At 35.8% G+C, this 11170-nt stretch overlaps 1 protein-coding gene across 1 annotated transcript in view; it reads right to left on the bottom strand.

The window, feature by feature from the left end:
• CCDC158 (coiled-coil domain containing 158) overlaps positions 1-11170 on the bottom strand; it is an 84506-nt gene that overhangs the window by 11868 nt on the left and 61468 nt on the right. The window contains exons 17-20 of the mRNA XM_015570218.1: positions 10615-10734; positions 4711-4871; positions 2331-2390; positions 1195-1254 (exon numbers count right to left, since the gene is read on the bottom strand). Coding sequence (XP_015425704.1) covers positions 1195-1254; positions 2331-2390; positions 4711-4871; positions 10615-10734 — 401 coding nt within the window. The remainder of the gene's footprint in view (positions 1-1194; positions 1255-2330; positions 2391-4710; positions 4872-10614; positions 10735-11170) is intronic.

Raw genomic sequence — 11170 nt, 5'->3', positions numbered from 1 at the left:
CCCTGGCAGCTCAGTCCAGGATCCTGGAGTTTAGGCACCTGCTAGACCTGAGTTCAAATGCGACTCTACTATTTACAAGCTGTATGATCTTGGCAAGTTGCTTAAGCAATCTGAGTCTTTATTACTAACCTATACATGGGGATAATAATGCCTATGTCATAGGTTAGGTAGACTTAACGTAGTAAGTCTGAAATAGCCCCAAAATATAAAAATATGCAATAGCTGCAGATATTATTAATAGGAACAATACAGTGTTACACACTAGGTGAGAAGTAAAATTGAATCTCATTTCCTTTAGGTTAACAGGAAGATATACTTAGAAAGATTCAAGTTCATTGTATATTGATCAAGTGTGGGGAAGCACGTGACTTGGCTGGAATGTCTGTAAGGAGGATTCTCTGAAAGGTCTGGGACCTGGGGGGCGGTGGGGGAGCTTGCCAAAGGCGGCAGTCCCTACCTTGACTTTTCCAAACAAGTCCGATCCCCCAGGTATTTTACTAGAATTTTATGTTTAGACTTTAAAATGTCGTTGCTTAAAGGACGCATGTGTTTTCTCAAGAATGTTTACCCTGCTGATAGTAACTAATAATTAATTTTAGTTCAAACTGTTGTTACAATAAAAGCCAAAGGAGACAGGCGAACAGGACTACTTGGTGGCGATAGCCAAGTAGTCCCTCAGCCTCTCTTTCACAAAAACATGTGTCAGAGTAATCATTCATCCGTCATTCAGGGTCTGCCAGTCAGCCCTGGCAATCAAGTAGCAGGGGCAGTAAGAAAATATTTATAATATGTCTTAATTTATTCACTAAACAAATATTCACTGAATGGCCACTATGTGGCAGGTGCTTGGTACTGAAGACACGACAATGAATGAGCCTCTGTTCAACTGGAAATTAAACAGTAGGATTCATTCTCATATTCTTATAATATAGAAGGGCTTTGATATCTCTATTATTTATAGTTGGTAAAAATAGAAAAGAAAAAGTAAGCTTTTTCCCAGGCAGTCAGTCAATAAACAGACCTTAGATTGTAAGCAACTTGAGGACAGGCCCCTATCTGTCTTGCTCACTGTCAGTCTCAGGACCCAGCACAGAGTATGGCACATCATGGGCTATTAGTGATCTCCTGAGTTAATGAATGAACAGGAGTAAAGAGGATATTCTGAAAGTCAGGGCTGGTAAGATCATTTCTTACCTGCTGAAAGTCTCACTTGATTTGCTGCCTTCGGTGGACTCCCTTAATGAGTTGCTGTTTCTGTTGGAAGACGGATGGGGAAATTAAAGACTATACAATGTTATTTTAACTTAGCAATAAAACAAAATTGTTCCTCTGAACATTGCTTTTAGACAAGCACAGACTCAAAAGAATGAGATTGGGGCACTGGCTTTTCTGGGTGGAGGAAACAGTATGGAGAAAAAGTTGGAGACAAACAGCAATGGGAATCAGGAGTAGTCTGTCTAGATTAAGCAGGCTGGTCACAGGGAGATGCTTAGTCAGCCTGAGGGATCATGTACTTAGTGCAGCAGAGAGTGAGGAATTGCGGAAAAACGGCAAGCAATGGCCCGTGTCTAAAATGAATAACAAATTAATATTAGCTTTTTTTTCTCTGATGGCTAAAGTCATTTCTCAGAAGTTGTCTTTAATTAGGGGTCATGGATTTCATTTCCTTATGCTCTTCTTATGATTCTACTTAAAAATTCAGCTATTCAATTATTGATGAAAATAGGATTGTTTTCAGTGAGGTTCTTATAATCCTATAGTGCAGTGGTTCTCAACCTTCCTAATGCCATGACCCTTTAATACAGTTCCTCATGTTGTGGTGACCCCCAATTTCATTGTTACAAATTGAACATAATTAAAGCATAGTGATTAATCACAAAAACAATATGTAATTATATGTGTTTTCCGATGGTCTTAGGTGACCCCTGTGAAAGGGTCGTTCAACCCCCAAAGGGGTTGCGACCCACAGGTTGAGAACCGCTGCTTTAGTGAGATTGTTATCATTTACTTCCAGACTGCCTTCCTCTCAAAAGTGATGTAAGCCATTGTAAATATGTGGCACACAATTTTTGCTACATGGTAAACAGTAGCAAAAATTAAAATAAGCAAAAGCATACCTATTAAATGATCTCTAGAAAGTAAATTACTGTAGTACATTTAATTGAAATCCTTTTTTAGTTTCAGTTAAACAATGTAACAGCTTTCTTTCAATGAGCTCAAAATGCCCATCAATTCCCATGTAAACTATCAAAACAGAATTCCCAAATTACCTAGTCACATATAAAATTCTTAGACAATTATTTAAATTCAGAATCTCAGATTCTTCTTACCTATGGCACATCTCTAATCTCAGGCTTGACTCAGTAACGCAATCTCTTACTCTACCATCTCTGTATAGATAAATATAACTCTCAGTTAATTACACAAAGAACAATTTCCAGATTCCATGTATTTTTAGAATAATCATTGTTCATATGTATTTAATTCTTCTTTAAGGCACAACAGTAGATTTTAGGCTTCCAAACAAAATTTGCAAAGTTCATCAACTCAAAAATGCTTTTTCGTCCCATGGACTCTTAAGAATTTCAGACAGAGTTTATGCTTTGGTGAAAAGGTCATTTGTAGGATTATAGCAAACGAACATAAATTCTCTAACAGCAGGGACCAAATATATTCATATTCAATACACTATAATACAGTCAAGCCCACAATGGCTGAAGTGATGAAAATCCCACCAGGGAAGTCATGGCAACCTTGTGGAATGATTAGTGCTGGGCACCAGGGGCTCTAACTTTTACTTCTGGCTTTGCCTCTTTGCTTCTTAGGAGGAAGCAACTCAGTCTGTTCCTAAATTTATTCATTTGTTAAATGAGCTTAATAATCTGCCCTGGCTTAGAAGGTATATTGAAGAGTCATGACAAAAATAACAGTGCTCTGCACATGTAAGTATTCTTTGATGGAGTGGCCAATAGAATGTTTTTAATGTGTGATTCAGAGTATATGATGTTATCTTAGGTAACTGTCTTTTACTACTACCATTTTACTATTACTATTAATAATATTAATAGCCCGGCCAGTGTGGCACAGTGGTTGAGTGTCAATTTAGGAACCAGGAGGTCACAGTTTGATTCCAGTCAAGGGCACATGCCCACGTTGTGGGTTTGATCCTCAGTGAGGGGCATGCAGGAGGCAATCGATCAATGATTCTCTCTTATCACTGATGTTTCTATCTCTCTCTCCTACCTTCCTCTTTGAAATCAATAATTAAAATGATAATAATAATATTTGTAGTAAAAATTAGGAAAATCCAACTAATATTTTGCTACTTCTGGTTAATATATACTAATTGAACATATTAAGAAACTGGAGATTGTTTATATATAAATATTATTTCAGAAAGTATCACTTTTAGATATTTATCATATAACCAGAAAATGAATATTACAATAATGTTGTTGTACTAACAGCTCACATAAAATTAGTATTATAATACTAAAAATATAGTATATACCATATTAAAATGCTTTAAGTTAATCTAATAACAATGCCCAGTAAAATTTTAAAACTGTCTGAAAATAATATGAAAATCTCATTATTTCTGTAGGTATGTATAAGAAAGGGCTCAAAACTGGTTGAATCCTTTTTGGATCTAAATTGTTATCAATTTGATATAACTCATTGGTATGAATACCTAGAGAACCAAAGCCTTTCCTATTGGATTACATCTGGAGAGGTATATAGTTCCCAAGGTTCTAGTTTTCACTTCACCTATGTGGCTGTAGGCAATTGAACCTTTTGAAATGTGTGTTTTTTTCATTTGTAAAATAAATACTGCCTTGTGTTGTCTCAAACAGTTGTAATAAATAAGATTATGGATGTGAAATCTGTTGGGAACTACAAATTTACATAGAAATGCCTCACCCTGATTACTTTTTGAATAGAGTAACTATATTATTTTCTCTCAATGTCAAGTTATTTTACTTTTGCTTAACTCCTCCACTTTCATATTGCTGTCCTTAGTAATGTCAATTTGAAAATTATTTAAACCTCAACCTCCTAGAGCAGTGATTTTCAACCCTTTTCATCTGATGGCACACATAAACTTATTACTAAAATTCTGCAGCACACCAAAAAATATATTAAAACTAGAGGCCCGATGCATGAAGATTCGTGCAAGAAAAACCTTCCTTCCCCTGGCTGCTGGCACTACCTTCGCTCTGGCCAGAGCCACCTTTCCACCTTCGCATGCTGCCCAGAGGCCCGGAGCGGCCGGGGCTGGGCAGAATGCCTGCATCATTGCCATGGCGATGATGCAAGCATCCCAGCCCGGCCCCTGCCATCTTTGTTGCATCAATTTGAATATTCCCTCCTTATTGGCTGGGGGCACCACCATGTTTTGTTGTGAAGTGATGGTCAATTTGCATATTCCATCTTTATTAGATAGGATTTTTACCAATCTGACAAAAAATAGGTATAATTTTGATTCATTCACACCAGATGGCTATTGCTGTGTTGGCTGTTGTCATTTTTCTATTTGACTATCTAAGGAAAAAGAGGTCAGTGCCCCTGACTAAGTAGTCCGATCGCACGTTTTAAAAATTCTTGCAGCACACTGGTCAAAAATCACTGCCCTAGAGAGTAGTACACAGACAACTTGATGGCAAACCACTGGGTGAGGAGCTTCCCACCCTGAAGGACACTCGGTCTTACACAGCCCCAAACGTGACTCCCAGGGACGGTGCTCTCCCATCATCCTCGGCCTTGCCCACAGGCGCAGAGGGCTCCTCGTTGATCACACTTCTCAGCTCCTGCAGAAGCTGTTTCAGGTCCTTTGTGGGGTCCTCCTTCAGGACGTTAGGTTTCACAGAGTGCTGCAATAAAGCAATGTACAGAACAAATACACTTTGTGGGGGTTGGTTTCAGATGTGTATGCTGTTATTTCTTATTATAAAATTAACTTAACTGATAAATAGAAATTATGAAGAAGAGGAAAACAAAAATCATCAGTAATCTTGCTAGTCAGGGATAATCAATGATCAACACAGTGCCATACCTAACTTATAAATGTGTGTATACTTATTTATACATATATGCACACATATTTACAAATTAGAATATACACACAGGAGCCAATTATACACATCTACTTTTAAACCTTTTTTATTTTTTAAAATATATTTTTATTGATTTCAGAGAGGAGAAAGAGAGTGAGATAGAAACATCAATGATGAGAATCATTGATTGGCTGCCTCCTGCACACCTCCTACTGGGGAACAAGCCTGCAACTCTGGGCATGTGCCCTTGACTGGAATTGAACCAGTGACCCTTCAGTCTATAGGCTGATGCTCTATCCGCTGAGCCAAACCAACTAGGTCAAAACCTTCTTTGTTTTTTAATTTAAACAGTGTATATGAACATCAGACAATGCCATTAAATATTAACTACATTCAGGCAAAATAATTTCAATACTGGTTTTAGGAAGTTTTTAAAATTTATTTTAGAGAGGGAGGAAAAGGAGAGAGAGAGAGACAGAGAGAGAGAGAGAGAGAGAGAGAGAGAGAGAGAGAGAGAGAAAGGAAGGAAGGAAGGAAGGAAGGAAGAAAGAGAGAAAGAGAGAAAGGGAGAGATTGATTGCCTCCTGTATGCTCCCTGATAGGGATCAAACCTGAAACCTAGGTATGTACCCTGATCAAAAAATTAATCTGCAAACTTTTGGTGTATGGGACGATGCTCCAAACCAATCAAGCCATCTAGCTAGGGTGATAGGAACTCTTTATTTATTGGAAATATTTTTCTAGTTTGTGATTCCTTTTAAATTTTGCTTATTGTGGTCTTGTGATTTAAGCTTCATTTAGTCAAAATTATGAATCTCCCCTTTTAATGTTTGTATATCTTGCAATTCTTTTATTGATTCATTTTTAATACTTTACTACTTAATTTACAAATTAGAATAGTTTGGGACATATTTTGATACAAGCAAAATATACTTTCTAAAATTAGAAAATAGTTAGAAAATGAACAGTTCTAAAACATTCTTTAAATATGACTCCAGTTAGGCTGGTAAAGAAATAACTAAGCATAAGCTCTTCCTGAAGCTACTGAAGACCATCCAAGACTCCTGCTCCCTCCCACCCCCATCCTCTGACCCTTAGAATACACATTGAGGCTATTTCTAGAGGACATACATTTTCAGGCTAAAATTTCTACAAGCTTTAGGTTTCAAAGTAAGAATATAAGGTTATACTGTTGTTGTTAAACTTGTTTATTTTGTGTTTTGATTAGTTTTCTGTTACATTGTATGTTAGACTTTGTTCCAAAATAATGCCTAAAATTAGATATTTAATACACCTTCATCTCCTCCAAATACTGTTCTCTCTAATGGCCTTGAGTCATTATAAGCAAGTTTATGAGTTATGATGTGAAATAATAAACGTCTAGGGAGATTGTATGCTTCTCAACTGGTCCTATCTCCATTCTCCAAAGATAGAAGATAAATGTAAAAGCTAAAAATAAAAGCTTGATCTCATTCAGTTTGAATTAGATTATTCTATTTTGAGAATGGCTGACCCAAACCCATCTCTTATGCTAGTATTCCTGCTAGAAGACTGTAATAAAAATGAAATATAAATAGATTTTTCAAATGCATATATATTATTTATACTGTATATTAGGAATGAGTGAGTAGGAAACAAAAGTTATAAAGTATTACTAAAAATCTTGCCCACATCATGGGTACTTCAGTGACAAAGATCAAGCCCACCTAGTACAAATTATAGTGTATGTGTATAGACTCTGATACAGAAATAAAATCATACTATCCTGGAAATAGTCTCTTTTTATATGCTAAAATAGCTTATCTAAGTATTAATATAAAATGCTTTGATGTCAACCTACCAATTACATGTGTATTTGTATGTACATATATACTCTATAACACATACAAACATATGCAGGTGTGTTTGAGGTTAGACCAAGTCACATAATATAAATTTTCTGGTTCTCCCATTTTCTCACCTATAGCACAAGGGGAATAAATTGGATAATTTTAGAAGCCTTTGAGGCTCTAAAATGGCATAATCTTCATTCACAAAAACCTAATGAAATATAGTATTTTAGACACACTAGAATCATGGAACAAGAAGGCTAAAGGACATGAGATAAATGAAGGGACAATGCAGGGCAATGCAAACAGTAAGATTCTGCTTCTAAAGGTAAACTTGGCATTTATTTCCGTTCTATCTAAAGCCCCACTAAAATGACACTAAAGGGATTAACAAGGATAAAGAGGAAAAGGAGAGGTAGTATAAACAGTAAGATTCTGCTTCTAAAGGTAAACTTGCATTTATTTCTGTTGTATCTAAAGCCCCACTAAAATGACACTAAAAGGATTAACAAGGATAAAGAGGAAAAGGAAAGGTAATAGTAGATGAGTAATGATAACAAAAGTTGGGGGATGGAAAGCACGTGGATCATTTCATAACTGATTTAGCAGAACAAGTAAAGCTAAAATTTAAAGTACCAGCACAGAAGCAGCCAACAAGAAGCAACCTGCTCTGCATGGAAGGATCTAGAAAGGCTCAGAAAGTGGGGGTCTTGTGTTCCTGAAGACCAAGGTAAGAGAGAGTAGCAAAATAGGAGGATTGGGTGAAAGTCTATGGGAGAAGCTGTTAGAATCCCAAATGTCCTACCCATATAATTGTATAAGGACTCATTCCTTTCCCCTAAGTGAATTCAGAGGCTTAATCTCCGGGTGAGGTTGACCAAAGGACTTTAGGCTTCAATGGGATACCTGGCATAGCAGGAACAAGGCTGCACACTGAAAATATGAGCACGGAGTGAGGTTGCATAGTAGACAGGTAGCCCATACTCCCTGCCCCGCTCACCTCTCAGAATGCTGGCAGATGGATTGGGGAACTGACAGGACCAAGAAAAAACAACACACCTATAGATAATTTGTGGGCCCCTCAATAAAAAAGTAATACTTAACTATCTACTAGTTGACAAATCCTGTCAACTTTCAAAGAGCTACTTTAATAAGCTTTTAGGTCCTCAATCTTAAATATGAAAGGACAACCAATGATCTCCAAACATTGAAGAAAAGTCTCTAACATGAAAGACAGACATCAAAACAAACAGAAAAAAAAATGAATTTGAAACATGAATAATTCAGGTGACAGAGAAATTACTGAAAAGCTGAAGTTAATATTCTTAAACAGAAAGGAGAAAATATCATAAAACTATATAAAGAGAAGATTTAAAGAACAAAAAGGGCTCCTGGAAATTAAAAGAATATATGAAATTAGAAAAAAATTTCAAATAGTTGTTTGGAAAATAGAGTTGAAGAAATTTCCCAAAAGGTGAGAATAAAAGATGAGGAGATGGAAAGTGGAGTCAAAATTAAAGAAGATTGTAGAATCAATCTAAGAGTTCTAATAGTTGACTAACAGAAACTCCAGAAAGAAATAACTGAGAAAATGATCAGAGAAATGATACAAGAGGATATCTGAGAGCAAAAACCCCCCCAAGAATCTGCTAAGTACCCAACACAATGAAGAGAAAAAGGACCCTTTCTCCACTATAAACAATCGGAAATGAATCCCAGGGATAAAGGCTCTGGAATAAAAATGGCACAATAGCAACAAAATTTTGACCATCAAATATAAGTGAAAAATAAAGGTGTTTCTCAGACATACAAAGTTTTAATACATAGAGAATGAAATAACCCTTTCAGAGGAAGCCACTGCATTGTATGCTCAAATGAAAACAAAGATATAAATAAACCAAGAAGGTAATTAAACCTGAAAAGGAGGGGGGGAAGGGGGGACACACCAGAGAAAAAAAAGTATTCCCTGGATTTTGGTAGAAGGAAATCCAAAAAGCCCACCGTGCAGCAAGTGTAGAAAGCAGCCGATCCAGATGTGAACACCATATGTATTGGATACCTATTATGTGCCAGATATTGTTCTAGGTACTTGAGACAGACACATCAAGGAGCAAAACAAAGAATGTATGTTACTTTTATTTTGTAAAATTATATACTATATTTCTTAAGAGAAGGACTTAATTGTATATAGAATGCTTGACAGTCCATTTAGAAAATATAGTTTGTTTTTGCTGTTAGAACTATTATTTAAAAGTTTAATTTAATAGATATAGGACTGGTACTTTTTCAGTGATAGATGAGATTCTTTACAATCAAGTAGAGTCTATATATTAAGTGGCTAGGCAAAATCTACGATATTGGTTTAAGGGTAATGAAAAGTCATGGAACTTCAGAGCGAATCTTTCTAGATGACCTAGATCTTATAATCCAGACTCCTCATTAGAGATGAAAAGAGCAAGGCACAACATATTTAACCGGATTTCCAAGGTCCCAATGGCTCCTGGTCAAATATTCTTTCTTGTTGTTTGATTTGGGTGTTGTTGTTTTTTTTTTGAAGAGAGAGATTTAAATACATTTTTTATCAGTATAACATGTACATAGTTTCAAAGGTAAAATGATTTTATAAGAATCACCTAAAACAAAAAGCAGCAGTCTCCTTCCCTTCCTTTGTCCATCTCCAAGTTTAGTCTTCAGAGTGAAGAACATGCTTAACCTCTAATATTAATATTAATATTAATATTTTAGCTCTGGCCAGTGTGGCTCAGTTGGTTGGGTATAGTCCCATGCACCAAAAGGTTGCTAGTTTGATCCCCGTAGATAGCCAATCGACGTTTCTCTTTCACAGCAATGTTTCTCTCTCTCCCTCTCTCTCTAAGAAAAGTAAAATAAATAAATAATAAATTATTATTCAATTGTTTGATAGACTATTTTATTATTTGCTGTGTGATTGCTTGTTTTTCAGTACACACATCTTAAGTGTGTAAGAAGAGTCCACTTCAACTTTTAGTCATTTCACAGAATATATGCTCATTTAAATGGCTCAGGTAGAATAACTGGTAAGTCACTGGTGATCCTATTGCTATACACACAAAAAGACTGTTAATTATTGTAATTAATGAAATTGATTGTGTACTTATGGAATAAGTCCCATTTTGTTAGAGGTGGAGCTGAATACAGGTTGCAGGGAACTAGTGACTCCATAACTCTGACTCCATGACTCTATATTTTTTAAGAAGAAATATTCCTAAATTTTACATTGCACATATTTTCCCCCTGAGCTTTACAAGTACAAAAGGTTATACTAAACTATCCAAAGTTCTTAATATTTTATGATTATAAGTTCACATGTAGTTTATGAATCATTTTCATCTTGGTAGAGTATTAAATATGCCAGTAATTTGCCTTTTGCATTTGAAGTGATGCTCATTTTAGCTATCTCACAGTGTGCTTTGTAATCTGGAAATCCCTGTGATTGAACATAAGGCTATTAAATAACTTACTTTAACAATTATTGTTAAAATGAATCCCACTGACTACTTCATATTTATTTTTCCCAGAGAAAGCATTAAATAGTGAAGAAAGCATTTTCATTGATCTGGTCTACATAAATCTAAAATCTAGTAATTAAAAATATCATAACTATAGGTATAGTTTTACATGAAATTCTTCTCAATTTAAAATTCTCTATATATTATGTCATTTGCATCATGGATTGTAGGACTAGTCCTTACATGAGATAGGAAGCTGGCCGTAGACTGGGTAGACGGCATATTGGAGTGAGGACGGGCAGAGGACTTCAGAAGACGTGGTTTCACAGAAGGATTTGAGGTGTATCCAGGGCCCTGAAGTTCCTGGGAAACAACATCAATGTGAACAAAATAATTGTCAACTACAATTTGAACTGTGAAGTCAAAATGTATTTTTTTCAAACATAATTTCAGTCTTACATGTTGAACTTCTACAAAGTTATAAACCAAAGTACTACATTAAGCAAGATGATTCTGGGTATCTAAGTTACCCTTTGAAGACTAAGCATGTGCTTAGGGAAATGCCTTCACATATCTGATTGATAAAAGCTTTCCAGATATGAAGACACACCTAGCATGTTATGCCACTATATTGGTTCCCAAATTTTGCCAAAGACTCCACACTAGTGTTGATATAATATTGAGAAAGATCCTCTACAGCAGGAGTGTTCTAGCTGTGAAAGTATCCACTCCTGAGACTTTAAAGAATGTCTACAACTTGAAAATATACTTAGAAAAATAGACAGATATGTCAGTGGCA

Source organism: Myotis davidii, unplaced genomic scaffold, assembly GCF_000327345.1.
Source record: "Myotis davidii unplaced genomic scaffold, ASM32734v1 scaffold892, whole genome shotgun sequence".
In the NCBI taxonomy this organism is placed as follows: domain Eukaryota; kingdom Metazoa; phylum Chordata; class Mammalia; order Chiroptera; family Vespertilionidae; genus Myotis; species Myotis davidii.
Note: the sequence above shows the minus strand (reverse complement) of the source record. Positions and strands in the feature narration are given on the sequence as shown.